Source organism: Myotis brandtii, unplaced genomic scaffold, assembly GCF_000412655.1.
Source record: "Myotis brandtii unplaced genomic scaffold, ASM41265v1 scaffold583, whole genome shotgun sequence".
Taxonomy (NCBI): Eukaryota; Metazoa; Chordata; class Mammalia; order Chiroptera; family Vespertilionidae; genus Myotis; species Myotis brandtii.
In genome coordinates, this window is record NW_005370191.1 from 1,939,711 (window position 1) to 1,959,036 (window position 19,326).

At 54.6% G+C, this 19,326-nt stretch overlaps 2 protein-coding genes across 3 annotated transcripts in view; one reads left to right on the forward strand and one right to left on the reverse strand.

The window, feature by feature from the left end:
• TMEM120A (transmembrane protein 120A) overlaps nt 1–5,449 on the forward strand; it is a gene marked incomplete at its 5' end in the record, with an annotated part of 5,765 nt that extends 316 nt beyond the window's left edge. Inside the window, 11 exons of the mRNA XM_014550120.1 lie at nt 1,095–1,213; nt 1,428–1,544; nt 3,487–3,546; nt 3,777–3,872; nt 3,945–4,034; nt 4,248–4,313; nt 4,426–4,487; nt 4,590–4,682; nt 4,815–4,879; nt 4,976–5,044; nt 5,121–5,449. Of these exons, the coding sequence (XP_014405606.1) occupies nt 1,095–1,213; nt 1,428–1,544; nt 3,487–3,546; nt 3,777–3,872; nt 3,945–4,034; nt 4,248–4,313; nt 4,426–4,487; nt 4,590–4,682; nt 4,815–4,879; nt 4,976–5,044; nt 5,121–5,234 (951 nt within the window). The remainder of the gene's footprint in view (nt 1–1,094; nt 1,214–1,427; nt 1,545–3,486; nt 3,547–3,776; nt 3,873–3,944; nt 4,035–4,247; nt 4,314–4,425; nt 4,488–4,589; nt 4,683–4,814; nt 4,880–4,975; nt 5,045–5,120) is intronic.
• Nucleotides 5,450–5,593: 144 nt separating this feature from the next.
• Nucleotides 5,594–19,326, reverse strand: part of POR (P450 (cytochrome) oxidoreductase) — a 59,750-nt gene continuing 46,017 nt past the window's right edge. For both annotated transcript variants that reach the window (XM_005879154.2, XM_005879155.2), the window contains exons 4-16: nt 15,724–15,852; nt 13,792–13,941; nt 13,084–13,208; nt 12,611–12,700; nt 10,853–10,951; nt 9,687–9,803; nt 9,459–9,577; nt 7,451–7,632; nt 7,158–7,307; nt 6,558–6,828; nt 6,318–6,463; nt 6,152–6,237; nt 5,594–6,058 (exon numbers count right to left, since the gene is read on the reverse strand). In XM_005879154.2, the coding sequence (XP_005879216.1) occupies nt 5,914–6,058; nt 6,152–6,237; nt 6,318–6,463; nt 6,558–6,828; nt 7,158–7,307; nt 7,451–7,632; nt 9,459–9,577; nt 9,687–9,803; nt 10,853–10,951; nt 12,611–12,700; nt 13,084–13,208; nt 13,792–13,941; nt 15,724–15,852 (1,809 nt within the window). In that variant the 3' untranslated portion in view covers nt 5,594–5,913. The remainder of the gene's footprint in view (nt 6,059–6,151; nt 6,238–6,317; nt 6,464–6,557; nt 6,829–7,157; nt 7,308–7,450; nt 7,633–9,458; nt 9,578–9,686; nt 9,804–10,852; nt 10,952–12,610; nt 12,701–13,083; nt 13,209–13,791; nt 13,942–15,723; nt 15,853–19,326) is intronic.

Genomic DNA, 19,326 nt, shown 5'->3' on the forward strand with positions numbered 1-19,326 from the left:
GGGGCTGCAGGAGTCGGGGGGAAGTGGGTGGACCAGCCCCGCAGGCGCCTGGGGGCCTGGCCAGGACTGGAGTCTCCGAGACCAGCGGGAGCCACCGGAGGAATTGGCCGGCCCCGGCTTGTATTGGCCGCTCTGCTGTTCGGCGGGGAGTCCAGGGAGGAAGTGGGGAAGGTGGGGCTGGGTGTGGGCAGAGGGGGAACCTGCTGGGTTCTGAGGGGCGCGGTGGCAGGAGGAACAATACTCATTCAGGGCAGAGCTCAGGAAAGCTGTGTTTTTGGTGAGGACTTTACCTCTGCTGGGCTGATTCCAGTCCCTGCCCACATTGAAGCCCAGCTGCCCCCCTGGCCAGCCATACCTGCTGCCATTAGTGCTTCTTCCTAGAGTCCTAAGGGGAGCCGACCGAGTCTCCCAGCCTGATCACCACTGGCCTGGCCTCAGCCCCTGCCTGACCTTCCTCACATTGCCCCTTGCCCAGCCTCCAGGCTGCTGCTTCTCTAGACTCACCCACCAGGGCAAAGTGCTCTGGGAGGCTTTGGGCCAAAGGTGCTGGGGGAGGTGTATGGGACTGGTCTTACAGTAGGAAGACCAAGAACTGAAGCCTGATGACCTTTAACCTGGGAGGAAGATGAAGGGAGTGCCAGAGCAGAGGCCATCTTGGACAATCCCAGCTCCCTCTGCACATGTGGCTGGATAGGCAGGAGCATCGGCCAAGGCCAGGGGTGGCTTCAGGTAGCCTGTTTGGTCCAGAAGGTGGACCTGTGGGCTTAGAATCCAGACTCAGGGCGGGACAGAGAGGGGTGGAAACAACTAGTAGATGAGTTTAGAGTAAAAAAACCTTCAGGGAACTAGCCAGTTTCTGGAAGCGGGGTGCCATGGGTGCTTCTGGGCTTGCAGAAAGAACCCTGTCTCCTTGCCTGACTTGGAGAGAGAGAGAGCAACCTTAGGGAGGTCCCTGGGCTGGCACAGCTGGCTGCCTCATCTGCTGAGACCCTCCCAAGGAGCCCTGGAGGAATCTGTGCCCCAGTCCCTGCCCAGCAGGCTCTGGCTCAATGGCCCTCCAGCCAGTCTGACCCTTCTCTCATCCTGGTCCTCAGGAGACCCACAGGCAGTACCGTCTGAAGCTGGAAGAGCTGATCAAACTGCAGAACAGTTGTACCAGCTCCATCACTCGGCAGAAGAAGAAGCTCCAGGAGCTGGCCCTCATTCTAAAGAAGTTAGGACCCTCCCCCTCCCCATCCCCCCGAGGGCCCCTCGGTCTTGGTCTGGGTGTGGGTGTCTCACCTGGTGGGTTGGAGGGCTGGTGATGACTCTGGGAGTGTCTTTGGCACAGCTCCTCCCCTCCCTCTCTGAGCCATGGTAGCCCTCCTGCCCCACAGGTGTCAGTGTGATACTCCTGCTCTGACTGGCTTCTGTGGTCCCACCTGCAGATGCAAACCCTCCCTTCCAGCGGGGGTCCAGGAGGCTTCAAAGGAGCTGGAGAACCAGATCAAGGAGCGCCAAGGCCTCTTCTTCGATATGGAAGCCTATTTGCCCAAGAAGAATGGGTGAGACCCTGCCCCCAAATTCAGCTCACAGCCACTCCTGGGAGACAGGCCTGAAGTACACTCTTCCTCTGCTTGATCATTGAGTCAGCAGATGTTCCCTGGGCCCACTCTGGGCTGAGCAGTCTGTCTCAGGGGAGACAGCTGAGAGACAGACAGCTCACTGTGATTGGGTGCTTTGAGGTGAACCTACAGTGAACAGGGGATAAGGGAGGCCCCTAATCCAGCCCAGGAGGTCAGAGAGAGCCTCCTGGAGTAGCTGAGGCCTGAGTGGAGTTGAACCTGGTCAGAAAAGCAGTAATAGCAGTGGGAGGTGAGAGGTAGTGATGAGACTGCAGGGGAGCCAGGCTGCAGAGTCCCCAGCAAGCAGGGGAGAGTGACAGGTCACGTAAGTATGCACTTCCACAACTGAGGAGGATGAGTAGGTACAATGCAGAACCCTAGGCTGAGCGAAAAAAAAAGTCCAGCAGAGATGGCAGGTAGCCAGACAGCTGGGAGAGAGCATGTCCCAGAGGGCAAGGTAAGAAGGAGTACCAGCCTCAGATCAGATGGCCTCAGGGGTCAAATGTAGTAATGAAGGGGAAATACTTCCTGGAAGTCATGGTGACCTTGGAGAGAACCACTTCACAGGACGGTGTGGGTGGAAGTTGATATTGGGAATGACAGAAGAGCTGAGGAGACAGCCAAGTTTAGGTTACACTTCGGAAGCTTGGCTGTGAATGGAAAGAGGAACTAGTACCTAGAATTTAGTGTGAGGGTTGGGGCTGGGGTGCGGCTTTTGCTTGAGCGTATGTGTAACTTTGAACAATAGGACAAATGAGTATATCTACCTGCTGGAAGGTGGGCCAGCAGAGGGAGAGACCCAGAAAGGGAACACCAAGTGATGGAGGAAAACTCTTGGGAAGATGGAGAGGGTTGGACATAGGCTCCTGTTGTTTGGGGATGAGAGGGGGTGCAGAGATAAGCGTGACAGTGCAGGCAGGAGAGGTGTCGGATGCCAGGAAGGCGAAAGGATGGGATAGGGAGCCAGTGGTGGTCCTGGGAGGCGGCCTTGTCTAAGTGTCCACTGTGCCCCTTAATTTCTTCACAGCCTTGGGCAAGTCCTTTAACCACTCTGAACCCATCCATATGGCTTGAACAAGAGCCCATGTGTGGGTGTAGTTGCTTAGTGCATGACCGAGACTCTCTGGTCACCTCTTGAGGTTTCTCTGGCAGAGAAGGACAAGACAAGCTTAGCTGATGGGTGTGATGGTAGTGCCAGGAACTGGGAGTTACAAGTTGGCAAGAAAGTGGTTGACATGTGAAGGAGGGCTTGGGGACTTAGCTGGCTCAGGAAAGAGGAGCAAGGTCAACAGTGCCTGGGAGCCTCCATGTGGGGAGGGTCCATGTGGTGAAACGGGCTGCGCGGCTGGGCACTCTGATCAGAATGTAATCAGCCTTGCCGAGGAGGCCATTCTTGGTTGGGAGGAGGTCCTGGAGTGGTTGTGAGTGTGGGTTGCTGCAGTGGACTTGGGCAAGCTGCAGGTTCTCAAAAGTAGCAGGAACTGTAGGGTAGCTGATAGATGGTGATCATGAACCCAGACATTGAGTCCACCGCCCAGACGCACAGGAGCAATCTGAGATGTGGGCAAGGCTTTCATGGGGTGGAAGAGCCAGGCTGCTCTTGAGGACCCGTGGTGGGGGGCGCTGGGAGAGCGTGGGTGACGATGACAACGGAGGGAGGGAAAGTTATTTACCTTGAAGCAGGATTTAGGAGTAGGCAGGAACAAAGGCTGCGTGTCAGTGTTTCCTGGTCTGCAGCATCCCAAGGTCAGAGCCCTAAGCCAAGGCCATGGGAAGGCTGAGTGGGGGTGGTGATCCAGATACTGGTCTGGCACACTCCAGGGCTTGGCTTTTGGCTGCTTTCATTTGGGGCCTCTTCTCACCCCATCTCCCCCTTCCCTAGGTTGTACCTGAGCCTGGTTCTGGGCAACGTCAACGTGACACTCCTGAGCAAGCAGGCTAAGTAATTGGTTATTGTAGGCTGGTTCTCAGCCCAGCTCTCCACCCTTCTGGGGCCTTTCCACTGCTCCAACTGCCCTGGCTAAGCCTTGGAGTCCAGGGGCTACTCCCTCATGCTGGCCCATACCATGCACGCAGCTGTGTCTGGAGCAGGTGCCCCCCTTCTCAGGCAGAGGTGAGGGTGGGTCCCACCAGCATCCCAGCCTGTCCCATGTGTGTGTGTGCCCACTCCAGGTTTGCCTACAAAGATGAGTACGAGAAGTTCAAGCTCTACCTCACCATCATCCTCATCCTCATCTCCTTCACCTGTCGCTTCCTCCTCAACTCCAGGTGGGTGTCCTACAGCTCGGGCCAGACCTTGTTTCCTCTGGCTCCAGCACCAACCCTGTGTTCCCTCTGTAGGGTGACAGACGCTGCCTTCAACTTCCTGCTGGTCTGGTATTACTGCACACTGACCATTCGAGAGAGCATCCTTATCAACAATGGTTCCAGGTGGGCAAGGGCCTGACCCCAGCTCCTGGGGGCGGGGGTGAGGGAGGGGGTACTGGAGCTACCCTAGAAAGTGGAGTGGTGGTGCCACGGCCCTCTGAGAAGCAGGAACTGGGCTGGGGTGTTGGTTTCTTCCCACCTCAGACAGCTCCCTGTCCCTGAGCACCAGTCCTGGGGGCTAAGGGTTACAGAAGTGACAGCAGCTTCCTGATATAGGATCAAAGGCTGGTGGGTTTTCCATCATTATGTGTCCACGTTCCTGTCGGGAGTCATGCTGACATGGTGAGTGGCCCAGCTTGGCTCCCAGGGCCTTGGCAGTGGGGGAGGGGGGAAGCCAGGACAGGAAGACGCGGCATCCCCAAGCTCCCACCCCTCCCTCTGCTTTCTGCCTTAGGCCCGACGGCCTCATGTACCAGAAGTTCCGGAACCAATTCCTGTCCTTCTCCATGTACCAGAGTGAGTGTCTCAGGGCCTTGCTCAGCTCAGGACTTGTCCAGAGAGAGGGGCGGGGAAAGGACTTGGGGCTCCAGCCCAGTCCTGATGTCCTCCACCCCCCAGGCTTCGTGCAGTTCCTGCAGTATTACTATCAGAGCGGCTGTCTGTACCGCCTTCGGGCCCTGGGTGAGAGGCACACCATGGATCTCACTGTGGGTGAGTCGGGCGTGGCCCTCCACTGGACCATGACCAGGAAGCTGGGAAGGGGCAGTCCTTCCCTCTCTACCTGAGTGATAGTGTCTGTCTCTGTCACTGGTTATTCTATGCCCTGCCCCTTCTCCCTCACAGAGGGCTTCCAGTCCTGGATGTGGCGGGGCCTCACCTTCCTGCTGCCCTTTCTGTTCTTTGGACATGTAAGTTGTATCTGTGTCCCCTTCCATCTGGCTGTCCAGCCCCTGCTCTGGCTCGAGCAGGGACTGTGTTCTATGTGAAATCCCCCTCCTTCCCAGTTCTGGCAGCTTTTTAACGCGCTGACATTGTTCAGCTTGGCCCGGGATCCTGAGTGCAAGGAGTGGCAGGTGAGCCAGGGACACTGGAAAGCACGCTGGGAGGACTGTGGTTCGGCCCCTGTCCTAATCCTGATTCCTCCCCCAGGTGCTTATGTGCGGCCTCCCCTTCCTCATCCTCTTCCTCGGCAATTTCTTCACCACCCTGCGGGTTGTGCACCAGAAATTCCACAGTCAGCGGCACAGGAGCAAGAAAGATTGAGGCTGGGTCTTCTGCCCACTGGCTTGGAAGGGGCTTCTGTACCCCATGTGTTGTTTTAGGAGGTGGGACTCGCTCGTCCAGAAGGTCTCTCTGCTCTCTCTGGGTCTTGTGGGCTCTGTGGGCCCCAAAGGCTATGCTGGAGAAGACCTGGACCTGTGTCCCAGCCTGTGGCGAGCTGGGGGCCAGTGGCCTTAATAAAGGAAGAGAGGCACAGAGGTGGCGCGAGGTGTGTGGTCTCCTGGTGGTTCTCTGTGCTGCCACAGCACGGGTTCTTGGGGCTCCTGAGTTGGTCTCTCTGGTGTCTCAACTAAGCAGACCTAGGTGAAGGCCCCAGATCTGTTTGAGGAACATCAGGCAAATACAGAAAACAACTTTATTCCAAGGGCCAGAGGTTATTTAAAATTATTTACATTCATTGAAAATCATGTGGAGGGGCCAAGCCCCTGCTCAGCTGAGAGAAGAGCCCCTTCTGTACAGCCACTGGAGGCCTGAGGTGTTCACAAAGTGAGGACCTGGTCACCCTTGGCCAGGTGCCCTTAGGCAGGAGGCCTCAGTCTTTGTCACTGAGTCTGCATCCTGGGACAAGGCCCAGCAGAACCTATCCAGGAAGCTGCAGAAGGGGAGGAAAGTGATTATATGGGGAAGCCAAGTCTATAGGGCGTGAGGGCAGAGTGGGCTCTTAGCTCCACACATCCAGGGAGTATCGGCCCTTGGTCATCAGTTTCTTGATGTAGTCCACGGCCTGGGTGTGTTCCATGGACCCCAGCTCAGACACAATGTCGTAGAAGGTGTTCTGCACATCCCTCGCCATGTTCCGAGCATCCCTGTGGGGAGGAAGGTGGCATTGGGGGCTGGGCAAGGAGTGTCCCCATGGGCAGACAGCGCCTCAATCTTCCCACTCCTCTACCCTCACTCACCCACAGACATAGATGTGGGCGCCCCCCTCGTGGATCAGCTTCCACAGGTGCTCCTTGTCTCTCTTCAGTAAGTGCTGGACGTAGACCTGAGAACAGAGGGTGGTGCCCGTGAGGAGGCCAGTCTCGCAGCCCTCCACCCCGCCAGAGCGGTCGGCCCCTTCCTCACCTTCTGAGGCTGTTCCCGGGAGAATGCCACATTGAGCTGGGTGAGGGAGCCCTCCTTGTGGAACTGGGCCAGCTCTTCACGGTACAGGTAGTCCTCGTCAGAGCGGCGGCAGCCATAGTAGAGCAGCGTCTCACCCACCTCCTTACCTGGAGGGGGGAGTGCCCAGGGTGGGCATGGAATCTGTCCCATCTCTGCCCCTCCCCCCACTCCCCTCACATCCACTGGGGCCCACACACTCACCCTGCTGCCGCAGCCAGGCCCGCTCCTGAATGAAGCCTATGAAGGGGGCAACCCCAGTGCCAGGGCCCACCATGATGACAGGTGTGGTGGCCTTGAAGGGCAGGCGGAACTGGGACTTGCGCACAAACATGGGCACCAGGGCCCTGCAGCCATTCTCCCCTGCGGGCTCCTTGGCTCGAAGCCAGCTGGTGGCTACACCCTTGTTGATTCGGCCAGACTTGGTTTCATATTCCACAACCACAGCACAGATGTGCACAGAGTTGGCGTGGACCTGGCAGAGGGCAGGAAGTGAGTTCAACAGTGGTGCCCGAGGCCCCATTCTGCCACCAGTCCTGTCACCTGAGCTGCCTTAGGGCTTCTCCATACCCTTCATGGTGCCCAACCCCCAAATGCCCCTTTCCAGTAGCTTTCCTGACTGGCTCTTGCCACCAGGGCTGGAAGCAGTGTGCAATCTTACAGCCAGCCTACTGGGATTACTGCCCAGTGAACGGAGTGAACTGTCCCAGGAGCTTGGGTCAGAGCTGGAGCCGCACTCGGGGCTCCCATGTCCCTCAGAGACGCCAATGCTATGCTTTCTGTAAGTTGCCAGCCTTTCCCCACCTTAGAGGAAGAAGCGATGGAGTAGTAGCGGGCCTGCAGCCGAGGCAGCAGCTCACACAGGTGGTCGATGGGGGGCCGCAGGGATGGGTAGTCCTGCAGGATGGCCAGGATGTGCCTCCGAGCCTCCACCACCCAGCTCAGGTACAGCTCCTGGGGAAGACAACTTGGGGTGAGCCACGGTGAGGGGACACAGTGGTTCCAGGGGACAGGGCTAAATTTGGATCCAAGCCCCTTGAAGAGTGGCTTGGTGGAGCTGCAAGTTTGGGTGCTGGGGGTGAAAGCAGCAGACTTACCTTGCCCTCGCCCGAGGAAGAGGCCATCTTGCGCAGGTGTTCCTGCTCCGAGGGCTCGGAGGCGTACTGGGCCAGCTCGTAGAGCACATTGGTGCGTGGCGGGTTGGTGATGTCCAGGTAGTAGGTGAGGGCTGTGCGGTAGGAGGTGGGGCAGGGGAATGGATGCTTCTTGTTGGATTCCTCTGCAGGGACAGAGAAGGCAGGATTTGGTGTGAGGGGGATGCCATGGGGTTGGGGTGGGAGAAGCCGAAGGCTACTCTGCAGGAAGCAGGTGGCCCAGCTGGCACTGGAAGCAGGGCCAGCTCTTTGTGGGCCCTGGGGCTGAGCCTCAGGCTTTCAGCCAGCCTCAAGCTTCAGGCCAGACAGGTAGTCCTCCTCAGGCGGGACCTTTCCACTCCAGGAGAGTCAGTTCCTAAGTGGCTCAGAGAGAGGGCTGCAGAGGCAGGGCTCCCGGTGTGTCTGTCTGCCTGCCTGCGGGCTGAGCTCAGTCTACTGTGGGGGCCCCAGGCTCATGACTGTGAGATGCCAACACCGTGGCTTTCAGCTGTGATGGCAGGGCCCCTCCAGGTCAGTTTTTATGCTTGGATACACCTGGAGGTCTACACAGGGCACACAGCTGAGCTCTTGGTGCAGCATCCGTACGCTCCAGGTGCAGGCACTGGTGCAGGCCCCACTGCCAGCCCTTGCTGCAGCCTTCTCTGCCACCAGGCACCAGGCCAGCTTTACTGACCTCCTCCCTCCAGACTAGAGCAGGGCCAGCCTGGGAGCTGCCAAAAAGCATCTCCCCCTCTTAGAGGCATGACCGTGGGGGCTGTTTATATAAAGCCTGTGCAGATGAGCCTCTGCCGAGGACACTGAGGGCCTTGGCCCAGGAAGGGCTCAGCATTTAAGGGTTTGGGTCTAGTTTTTGAAAGGGTTTGAACTTCTTACTGCAGTATAACCTACATGAAGCATACAAGTTATACGTGTATAGCGTAATGAATTTTCACAACATCCTTGTGTATCTAGCACCCAGATAAAAAGGCTGGGTATTCCCAGCACCCCGGAGTCCTCTGTACTGAGCCCAGAAACAGGGCTCAGGCTTCACACTGCAGGAAATGCTGTGAGTGCACCTTTCCTAAAGCTACACTTCTGCCGTGGGGAGTTCTGAGCCTCTGCACCTCTTTCTGGGCAGTTCTCAGCAGTGAAGGGTCCCCTGCAGGGGTTCAGATTGTCCTGGGGGGAAAGTGAGCACACCACACCCTCCCCTGCAAGGTGCCACCTCTGATGGTACAGGGACATGACATACTCCACAGAACGAGAGAGACAGTGTGTCCACTGTGCCTCCACAGCTGGCATGACTAATTATAATATAAGTCAGCCCCCTTTCCTGCTGTTCCTTTCAAAGGCTGACTTAAGCTGGTGAGAAGGTGTAGCCAGGCTAGGATGACCGAGGACAAGAGTGAGTGGGGCAGCACCAGGTAGAGCTGGGCCCCAGGTGGATGGTCAGTGGGGGTACCAAGCGGTCAGAGCAAGAGGCCAGAGGCAGTCCTTTGAAGCCTTGGGAAAATCCTATACCATATTTAGTGCCTCTTGCACTCTGAGCACCCTGCACGGACCTGGGGGGCTGTTAGCATTGCTGACTCTGATCCCCAAGTTTACAGGTGAGGAGATGCAGGCTCTGGAACAGGGAGAGGGCAGCCCTACGTCCTCAGTAGCCAGTAATGGTGGAGCCAGGCCTAGGGGCCAGGGCCCTTGCCAGTAGTCCCCTCTTTAGGCACCGCTCCCTCCCCCACTCCCTCATAGGGCTATGCCAGTGAGGGGATGGAGGGAACCCCAAGGTAGAGGACTAGACACCACAGCTACTTTTGCTCCCTGCCCCCCAAGTTTGCTACAGGACTGATAACTGTGGGTACCAGGGCTTTAGATCTAAGCAGCTCAACTTACAGGCCTTGCCAAAGGACTTATTCCTATCAGCCACCTCAGGCCCAGGCAGGCAAGGGGGAGTGGCCTTGATTCCAGAACTCACCATCAAGATTGTTCAGGGACATGACAACATCCAGGTCAGCACCCAGGATCTCGCCAATCTGGTTGACCAGGGCAGAGTCATTGGCTGGGTAAATAGCTACATGGTCACCCGATTCATACCTGGGGGGGGAGATAGATGTAAGGCTCAGGAGGAGGGTGGAAGGCCTCTGTACCCAAATCAGGAGGCCCCGAGTGAAGGTGTGGGAGAGGGAGTGGCAGTAGCTGGTACCTGATTTTGGAATCTGAGATGTCTAATTCCAGATGCATGAGGTGTCGCTCAGTTCCCTGGTTCAGCTTCCGGTTGGTGGTGACGACAGCCAAGAATGGATTCTTGGCATCAAAGGGGCTGGGTGGGAAGGAGAGCAGCTCAGTGATTGGCCAAGTCTTCAATCTGAATCTCCCTGCCCCAAAGGGGCCCTTCTGGTTTCACAGGACACAGAGAACCTCAGAGCTGGCACCAAGGGCCACGAGGAAACCTCTCCAAGTATGTAAAGGGTTCTCCCAGCCCGATCCCAAGCAGTGCTCTTGACAACTCCACAAGTAGGCAGAGCTACGTTATCAATGTCTCCATTTACAGATATGGAAACTGAAGCTGAGAGACCCTCCATACTCTGAACCCATTTGTGAGTTTAGTGCAAAGGAGGACTAGGCCCATGAAGGTAGCTCCCCAAGGCAAAGGTGCTTGGGTCCCTGGGTGACTGTGTGGAGCAGAGTGCTTCACCCAACGTGCCTGGGACTACAACAGGAACAGGAGGTGAACTTTTACTCTGTAAAGTCACTGCAATGTTAGGATTCCCTGTTATAGTGGGACTCCAGCAGGGCTGACTAAAGCAGAGCTGCTGGTCTTGAATCCTGGTGGTACAAGGAGGACTTTCCTGGGCAGCTCCAGCAGGAATCTGGGCAGCACCCGGGTGGAAGGCCAATAAAGGGCCCAAGTGAGGAACATTATGTTTCTGGACAAAAAGTTGAGTGAGAATTTAAGGAGTGTGCCCTTTTGCCAAAGTTCAAGCTAGAACTTATTTCCTGGTTCAGGAACTGGTATGCACCTCCCACCCCAATATATTTACAGAGCAAAATGTCAGCAAATAACATACAAACTGAGCAAATGCCAGTCTCTCAGAGACTGTGCCCTGGACTGAGGGACCACTGGGTGGGGAGAGGGCCTGAGGGCCCTAAACACGGAGCAGCCTCCCATCTCTCTGCTCTGGGCCTCATGCTCTCCTTTGTGTAGAGATCCTCACTCATGCCCACTCTGAAGAAGGGTGGAGATAAGGACACTCCACAGGATGGGGTCTGCAGGGATACACACACTAGCAGTTGTTTTCTGTCCCCAGGCTCCTGAGATGGGTGTGCCAAGAGCCACAGGGCCTGGCCCAAACCATGCTCTCCACTCACGGTTTCTGGTTCTCGTAGCTCTTCAGACGTCCCATCTCACCCACGTACACCTTGGCCATGTCTATGTCTGTGTGAACCACAAGCTCATACTGGCGAATGCTGAAAAGGGAAGATCAAGTGTGAGGCTGGGAGCTGGTGGCCGGTAGGAGGCTCAGGGATCAGTCGCAAGATAGGAGGGAGGCTGCGTCAGGGAGTGACACTGTCAGGAGATGGCACATGAGGGTTCAGATTGGACACAAGAGGCGGGAGGGAGCCAGCACAGAGCTGGGGAAGGGCTGGTGAGGCCTGGGGTTCAGCAGCTTCCTAGGGGTTCTGTGAGAAGGTAAGGCAGGCCCATCACTCAGGCAAAGCCCAGCATCTTAGCTGGGGACTTTGCACCCTCCTGTAACTGACTGAGCTTTCACCAGCCTTTCATTCTCAAGACCCACCACCACCAACCAGGCCAGGTCTCCCACCCTCAGGAGGCACTCGCACTCACCCTCACCCCCAGCCTCACCCCCACCCTCACCCTCACCCTCACCCTCACCCCCAGCCTCACCTCCACCCTCACCCTCACTCTCAACCTCACCCCCAGCCTCACCCTCACCCTCACCCTCACCCTCACCCCCAGCCTCACCTCCACCCTCACCCTCACTCTCAACCTCACCCCCAGCCTCACCCTCACCCTCACCCTCACCCTCACCCCCAGCCTCACCTCCACCCTCACCCTCACTCTCAACCTCACCCCCAGCCTCACCCTCACCCTCACCCTCACCCTCACCCCCAGCCTCACCTCCACCCTCACCCTCACTCTCAACCTCACCCCCAGCCTCACCCTCACCCTCACCCTCACCCTCACCCCCAGCCTCACCTCCACCCTCACCCTCACTCTCAACCTCACCCCCAGCCTCACCCTCACCCTCACCCTCACCCTCACCCCCAGCCTCACCTCCACCCTCACCCTCACTCTCAACCTCACCCCCAGCCTCACCCTCACCCTCACCCTCACCCTCACCCCCAGCCTCACCTCCACCCTCACCCTCACTCTCAACCTCACCCCCAGCCTCACCCTCACCCTCACCCTCACCCTCACCCCCAGCCTCACCTCCACCCTCACCCTCACTCTCAACCTCACCCCCAGCCTCACCCTCACCCTCACCCTCACCCTCACCCCCAGCCTCACCTCCACCCTCACCCTCACTCTCAACCTCACCCCCAGCCTCACCCTCACCCTCACCCTCACCCTCACCCCCAGCCTCACCTCCACCCTCACCCTCACTCTCAACCTCACCCCCAGCCTCACCCTCACCCTCACCCTCACCCTCACCCCCAGCCTCACCTCCACCCTCACCCTCACTCTCAACCTCACCCCCAGCCTCACCCTCACCCTCACCCTCACCCTCACCCCCAGCCTCACCTCCACCCTCACCCTCACTCTCAACCTCACCCCCAGCCTCACCCTCACCCTCACCCTCACCCTCACCCCCAGCCTCACCTCCACCCTCACCCTCACTCTCAACCTCACCCCCAGCCTCACCCTCACCCTCACCCTCACCCTCACCCCCAGCCTCACCTCCACCCTCACCCTCACTCTCAACCTCACCCCCAGCCTCACCCTCACCCTCACCCTCACCCTCACCCCCAGCCTCACCTCCACCCTCACCCTCACTCTCAACCTCACCCCCAGCCTCACCCTCACCCTCTCAACCTCACCCTCACCCCCACCCTCACCCCCACCCTCACCCTCATCCCCAGCCCAATCTACAGGCACACACTCACCTGGACTCCTCTCCAGTGGCTTCCACCCCAAAGTGCTCACACACAGCCGGCCAAAACTGCTCTCGCCATGTGATGAAATCCTCCTCCAGGCTGGGGAGAGGAGGTAATGAGCCAGGCCACCCAATTGTGGCAATGGGCTGGTTTCCCCAACGGTCTGGACTCCCCAGCATCCCCAAAAGCTCATTTCATGCTGGCCCACCCAGTGATATAACCCATGGCATCAGGAAGTGTCTACAGTATCTGTCCTAACCGTGGTGGCTTCTATCTGAGCTGGGCAACCAGGAGGATGAGGAAAAGCAAAGAAAGCCTGTCGTGTGGGGTTGGGGGTGGGTGACTCCCTTCCCCTGTGTGTCACGGAGTTCCAGCAGACACCATGGTTTTGCACTCCCCTCATGTGCCACAGCCAACCCCTAACCCTGAGGGTTCCTGACATCTGGGGTGGGAGGCTCTGGGGAGGGGTCTGGGGCACTCACTTCCCGTCATCGTCGCCCATCCCCAGCTCAAAGATCCGCTGGGCACCAAGCTGCTCTAGCCGCTTATCCACATACTTTCCCATGGCATTGAAGTGCTCATAGGTCTTGTTCCCAAGGCCAAACACCTGTGTGGACAGAGGGGCGGGTCTGAGGCCCAGCCAGCAGTCAGGGATGGTTTCCCTAGAGCGCTGGCCAAGCTGCTAGGCAGCACTGTGAGGTGGGCCACCTTTGGCCCTGGAAGTGGCTTTGTTTTGGTGACCTGCAGACCAGGGTCCCCTCCACAGTCAGCCTCTAAGCCTCAACCCTGGGTGGCCAGCAGGGGCAATTCACCCTTCCCCCACCCCCCAGGCTCTCCTTGTCCAGCCAAATCTTGGTCATCCCGCCACACCTTTCTTGTCTTTAGTCTCCAGCAACAAATGCCTCCTGGAGCAAAGTAGGGCTGGGGACACGGGAGCAGAGGCTCCCTTGTGCTGGAGTCCAGGGTGGAAGAGGGGGTTGTTCCATTGCCCCATCAGCAGCCTTCCCTGAGGCTCCCTGCACAAGCTACCTGCCAGCCTCCCCCGCCCTGTCCTGACACCTTGGCCTGCCCTCCATGATCAGAATAAGGTGAGACCTCTTAGACGTAAGGGTCCAAAGGTTGGGGGCGGTACCACAAGCTGCCACCTGGGAGCCCCAGGGAGCCACTGGAGGAAAGATGGGGTGACTCACCGCATACTTGACTCCAGAGAGGTCCACATCTGTCTCCTGGAGCCAGTCATAGAAGTCCTGAGCATTGTCAGTGGGGTCACCCTCGCCGTAGGTGGCCATACAGAACACTGCCAGGGAGTTCTCTATTTCTGGCAGGCTGCCCAGGTCGGCCTGGAGAGACAAGGGCAGGGCCCAGGCCCAGCGACCATGACTCAGCCTGCCTGAGGTCAGGTCTGTACCTGATGGGATGCAGACAAGCGAGTCCAGGGGTCGAGTGGAGGGAGTACACTTACAGAGGAAAGGGTGCTGACAGGCACAAACAGACTGGATGCCAGGCACCAGCTGGCAATCATAAGGTGGTTCCCTGTGTATCAGCCCTGGGCCATCACAGTGAACCTCACTGTCCCTCAAAGTCCCTGGAGCATGGCAGGGCCTAGGCCAGTGATGGCGAACCTTTTGAGCTCGGTGTGTCAGCATTTTGAAAAACCCTAACTTAACTCTGGTGCCATGTCACATATAGAAATTTTTTGATATTTGCAACCATAGTAAAACAAAGACTTATATTTTTGATATTTATTTTATATATTTAATGCCATTTAACAAAGAAAAATCAACCAAAAAATGAGTTCGTGTGTCACCTCTGACACGCGTGTCATAGGTTCGCCATCACTGGTAGGCTCTCACTAATTCCTAGCCAACTGTTCTCTGACTCCAAACCCAGGTCTAGAGATAGAAAGATAGATGCCTATCCCCAAGACCAAAGGCAGCATGGCGAGGGTGGAGGGTGGTTTGGTCTGGGAGATGGAGTGGCAGGAGCAGGAAGCAGCTGGCACTCAGGAGAGAGTGGTTCTGAGGGAAAGAACATTTGTTGTGCTGTTGGAGCTGCAGGAGCAGCCGGGCAATGAATAGCAATGACCCCACCAGGGAAGAAGCCAGAAGGCAACTCCTGGAGGATTCTCCTCAGGACCAGCGGCTCACTGCCAGCCTGCTTCCCTCCTGGGTACCTAAGGCTTGGCTTCCCCTCCCCTGTCCACTGCTTCCACCTGGGGCAGGTGGCTTGGCTGTCATTAGCTCTCCTGACCCAGAAACAGGCAAGCGGGCTGCTGGAAGTTTCTTGCACTTTGAAGAGCTACAGCCATGCGAGGGGCAGAACAAGGACAAAGGAGCCACTCCAGGAGGAGAAGAGCAAGGTGAGCCTCCCCCACAGCCCTCAGAGACAGGCTGCAGACAGACTGGGCAGCTGAGGCCCAAGTCAGGGCTGAGTTCTGCAGACAGTACTGTGGTCCCAAAGGAGTGACAGGAGGAAGGGGGATGGGGGGGGAGGGGGGGACCAGGCAGCTCCAAACAGGGCCTTTCCCAGTTTTCAGGTTCTCCTGGTCCCTCTCCAAGCTGCACTCTTCCCTCGGGCCCTGTCCCTGCTCCTGCTCTGGCCCAAACACAGGAGTTTATGGCCTCATTTCAAAGCCCAGCAGAAAGGTTCCCAGAGATGGCTGTCTAACATTCCTCATCGGTAGATGAGGCAAGGAAGGCCCACAGGGGCAGGGGCTCGCCCAGGGGATTAGAGCCCAGATTCCCCCTCAATCAGCTCCCTTGCCACTGCAGTTCTGGGGGGAGGGTGGGGTGTTCAGATGGAAAATTCCTCTCCTGACTGGCTTTCATTTTTTAATGGGCTTTCATCATCTGTACATTGTATTTTGTGTTCACAAGTCTCCTTCCATCACCATTTATCCCCCCTGTACTCTCTTATACCTCCCCTACCCTCCTCAGGTGTTCTTAATGTCCTTAAAACTAGGGCCACCTGGCTGTTAGTACAAATGATAGGAGACATCCATTCCTGTCTGTCCCTTTGGCCAACTCAACCCTTTAAGCACCTCCATGACCCAGAGATGCTGTCCTGAAATCAATGCTGCTGGCAGAGCTGGGAGGAAGGGCCACAGCGTGGTGAGAGCTCACCAAGTCATACTCCTCGGGGTCTGCTGACATGCCCCGCATGCCGTAGCGGTGGGCGTCCTTGGACAAGCGGTTGGCAAACTCCTCGGCAGTCCCCGTCTGGGAGCCATAGAACACGATGACGTTCCTGCCCTGGGGAAGGCCAGATACTCAGGGTCAGTGAAGGGCCAAGCAGCAAAGGCTTCACCAGACTCCAGGTGACCACAGGGGCAGGCCAGGTAGGTGGGGCACCTCAAGGACACCCTCCTTCCTTGCTGCCTCCAGTCCTTTCTAAGTCATTCTGGGGCTAGGATCTCACGGCCACAGCTCCCAGGTAGATGAGGGCAAAGGCCACCCAGATGATGCCAGCTACTCAAGATCACACTTTGGACAGATTTTTAAATGACATGCAGAAAAACACAACATGCTGTTCAATAAAAAAGGATGACTAAACTATGTATAGTATAATCCAATTTTGTTATATATCCACACCCATATGTGTGTGTGTGTGTATATATGTATATATTTTGTTTATATACATACATACACAAAAGAAAAAGACTGGCAAGAAATATACCAAGAGTCTCTAAATGGGGGATAAGGGTGGGTTTTCTGGATGAATATAAAAATAACATACTTAGGAAAATGTAGACAATAGGGAAAAGTACCATATGGACTGGGTCACACACTCATCCCACCCTCCTGCTGTGCCTTCTACAGCAGCTACTGAAAAAGCCCCAGCTCTATCCCCAGATTTCCTGCAGCCAGGGATGCAGCACATTAGGCGCAGCCAACTGGATGGGCTCCTTGAGACCTGGAAGGTGGAAGTGAGGCACAGGCCCCCTTCTGGTCCCCTACGGAGACATGAGGTTTCTCTGCGGTGGTCTCCAGAGCCCAGGCCCCACAGTGGTCTCTGGTTTTTGCACCGACCCCCAACTGATACAGGTACAAAGGACAAAATAAAAATATGGGTTACAATTGGTTTAAAGTGTTCTCATCCCTTTTACATTTCCTGAATTTTCTACAAATCATTTAAAAAGGTATTTTAAAATAATCACTACAAAAACTCCTGAATAAAGGAGAAAATGCTTCTGATATCAGGTTAAGGGAACCAAACCGGATATAAAATAGTAGCTAAATATTTATGATGGCATCAAAACATATAAAGTACTTAGAAGTAAACCTTGTAAGATTCCAGACAGTGGCAGCAAAACGACCTAGCAGTCATTGCACTCTGCACTCTCCCGCAATTGCAGAAAAGAAATGTTAGTTTCACTTAAGAATGACTTTAATGAAACAGTAAGAATTACTAATTGTATTAAGTCTCAACCTTTGAGTGCATGTAATTTTATTTTTTAATATTTTTATTGATTTCAGAGAGGAAGGGAGAGGGAGAGAAAGAAACATCAATGATGAGAGAGAATCATTGATTGGCTGTCTCCTGTACGCCCCACATTGGGGATCAAGCCCACAACCTGAGCATAGGAATCGAACCGTGACCTCCTAGTTCATAGGTCGACGCTCAACAACTGAGCCACACTGGCTAGGCAGGTATGGGTTTTTTGGGGGGACGATGAAAATGTTCTAAAATTGAATGTGGTGATGGTTTGCAAAACTCTGTGAATATACTAAAAATACACTAAAATACTTTTAAATGGGTGAACTATATGGAATGTGAATTATATCGCAATAAAACTGTTACCCAAAAGAAATAAATACATCTGAAATAAAAGCCAGGTAAACTGAAAAATAGAAGTGATGGGAAGGGACGGAGAAGTGCCTGGCACTACCAGATATTAAAACAAGTATAAAACTTCAATAATTAAAATGGTCTGATAGTGTACATACTCAGACAGCTAGATCAAAGTATAAGAATAAGAAAATAAAGAACAGACCCCAAAACCCACGGGAATTATGTGTATGATAAAACCAATGGAGAAATGACAGACTCTATTACAAGGAATTTCGACTGTGTAAAAAAACCCAGTAGCCGTAGCTGGTGTGGCTCAGTTGGTTGAGTGTCATCCTATGCATGGAAAGATTACTGGTTTGATTCCCCATCAGGGCATATGTCTGGGTTGCAGGTTCGATCTCTGGCCAGGGTGTGTGCAGGAGGCAACTGATCAAGTTTCTCTTTCACACATTGATGTTTCTCTCTCGCTCGCTCTCCCTTTCTTTTCCTTTCCCTCTCCCTTCCTCTCTCTCTCAAATCAATTTAAAAATATATTAGAAGAAAAACAGTAGTATTGGATCCATACTTTACATCTTGTGCCAGGATAAAGTCCCAGTGGACTGAATTTTAAATATGAAAAATGAAACCATAAAAGTACTAGAAGAAAACATGAAAGATTTCCTTTATCTCTTTAGAGTGAGGAAGGCCTTTCAAATGATGACTCAAAGTCCATAAGTCATAGAAATAAGAATAAAGTGGACTATGTAACTTTTACACACACACACACACACGATAAATCAAGTCAAAGCAAACTATTAATTGGGAAAAACATTTTTACTCATATCACAGACAAGGGGTAAATCTCCATAAGAATTTTAAGCAGTTCCTCAAAAAAGATCAATCTCACCAGAAAAATGGGCAAAATATTTGAACAGATAATCTATAAAAACAGAAAAAAATGAATGCCACTGTAACATGAAAATCTGCTTAACCTCATTCATAAGATAAATGCAAGTTAGAACTACACAGTTCTCTAGGTTGTTTTAAACCTAGAGAACTGGCAAAACCCTAAACTTTGATAACAAACTCTGATAGCAAAGCTGTGAGGAACAGGTTTTCTCACACATTGCTAATGAGAGTGCCCTAGTGTGACCTTTATGTGGGGCAATTTGGCAGCTTCCATCACAATTACAAATGAATATACCTTTGATTCAATAATTCCACTTCTGGGATTTTATTGCATTTGCAAATATGCAAATTGATCTACATAGTCACAGCAGCATTGTTTGTAAGACCTTAAGATTAGAAATATTCCAAGTGTCCATCAACAGGGTATTGTTTAAAGAAATAAGAGTATGGTCACATAATGGAATCATGCAGCTACAATAAAGAATGAGGAAGGTGTGAGGGAGAACCAAGATGGCGGCATAGGTAAACACCTAAAATTGCTGCCTCGCACAACCACTTCAAAAATACAACTAAAAGACAAAACGGACATCATCCAGAACCACAGGAAGGCTGGCTGAGTGAAAATTCTACAACTAGAAGGAAAGAGAAAAGCACACTGAGACTCAGAGGAGGTGCAGAAGTAAAGTGCAGAGGTATGGAGGCGCATGGGGAAAGGGCTGGCAACTGAGGAAGCGGTTGTCTTTTTCAATCGGGAGGGAGACACAAACTCCCGACTGCTCTGAACTTCAGACTCATATGGGGAGAAACGGGACTGTCTGGCATCGGGCGGAACTCGAGGGCAGCTTTCTCTCAGAGGTACTTGCAGTGATTACTGGGACACTGAGACGCAGGGCCTCTTAGGGTAGGACTGAGGATCAGCCATAGCTGTTTGCTCCGCCCTGTTGATTCCCTGACACCCCGCCCCACCCAGGCTGCTGCAGAGGCTTTTGCATATGAATGCCCTGGCCCTTTGCAATCTGAAAATTACCTAACAAACTGCAGCTGGG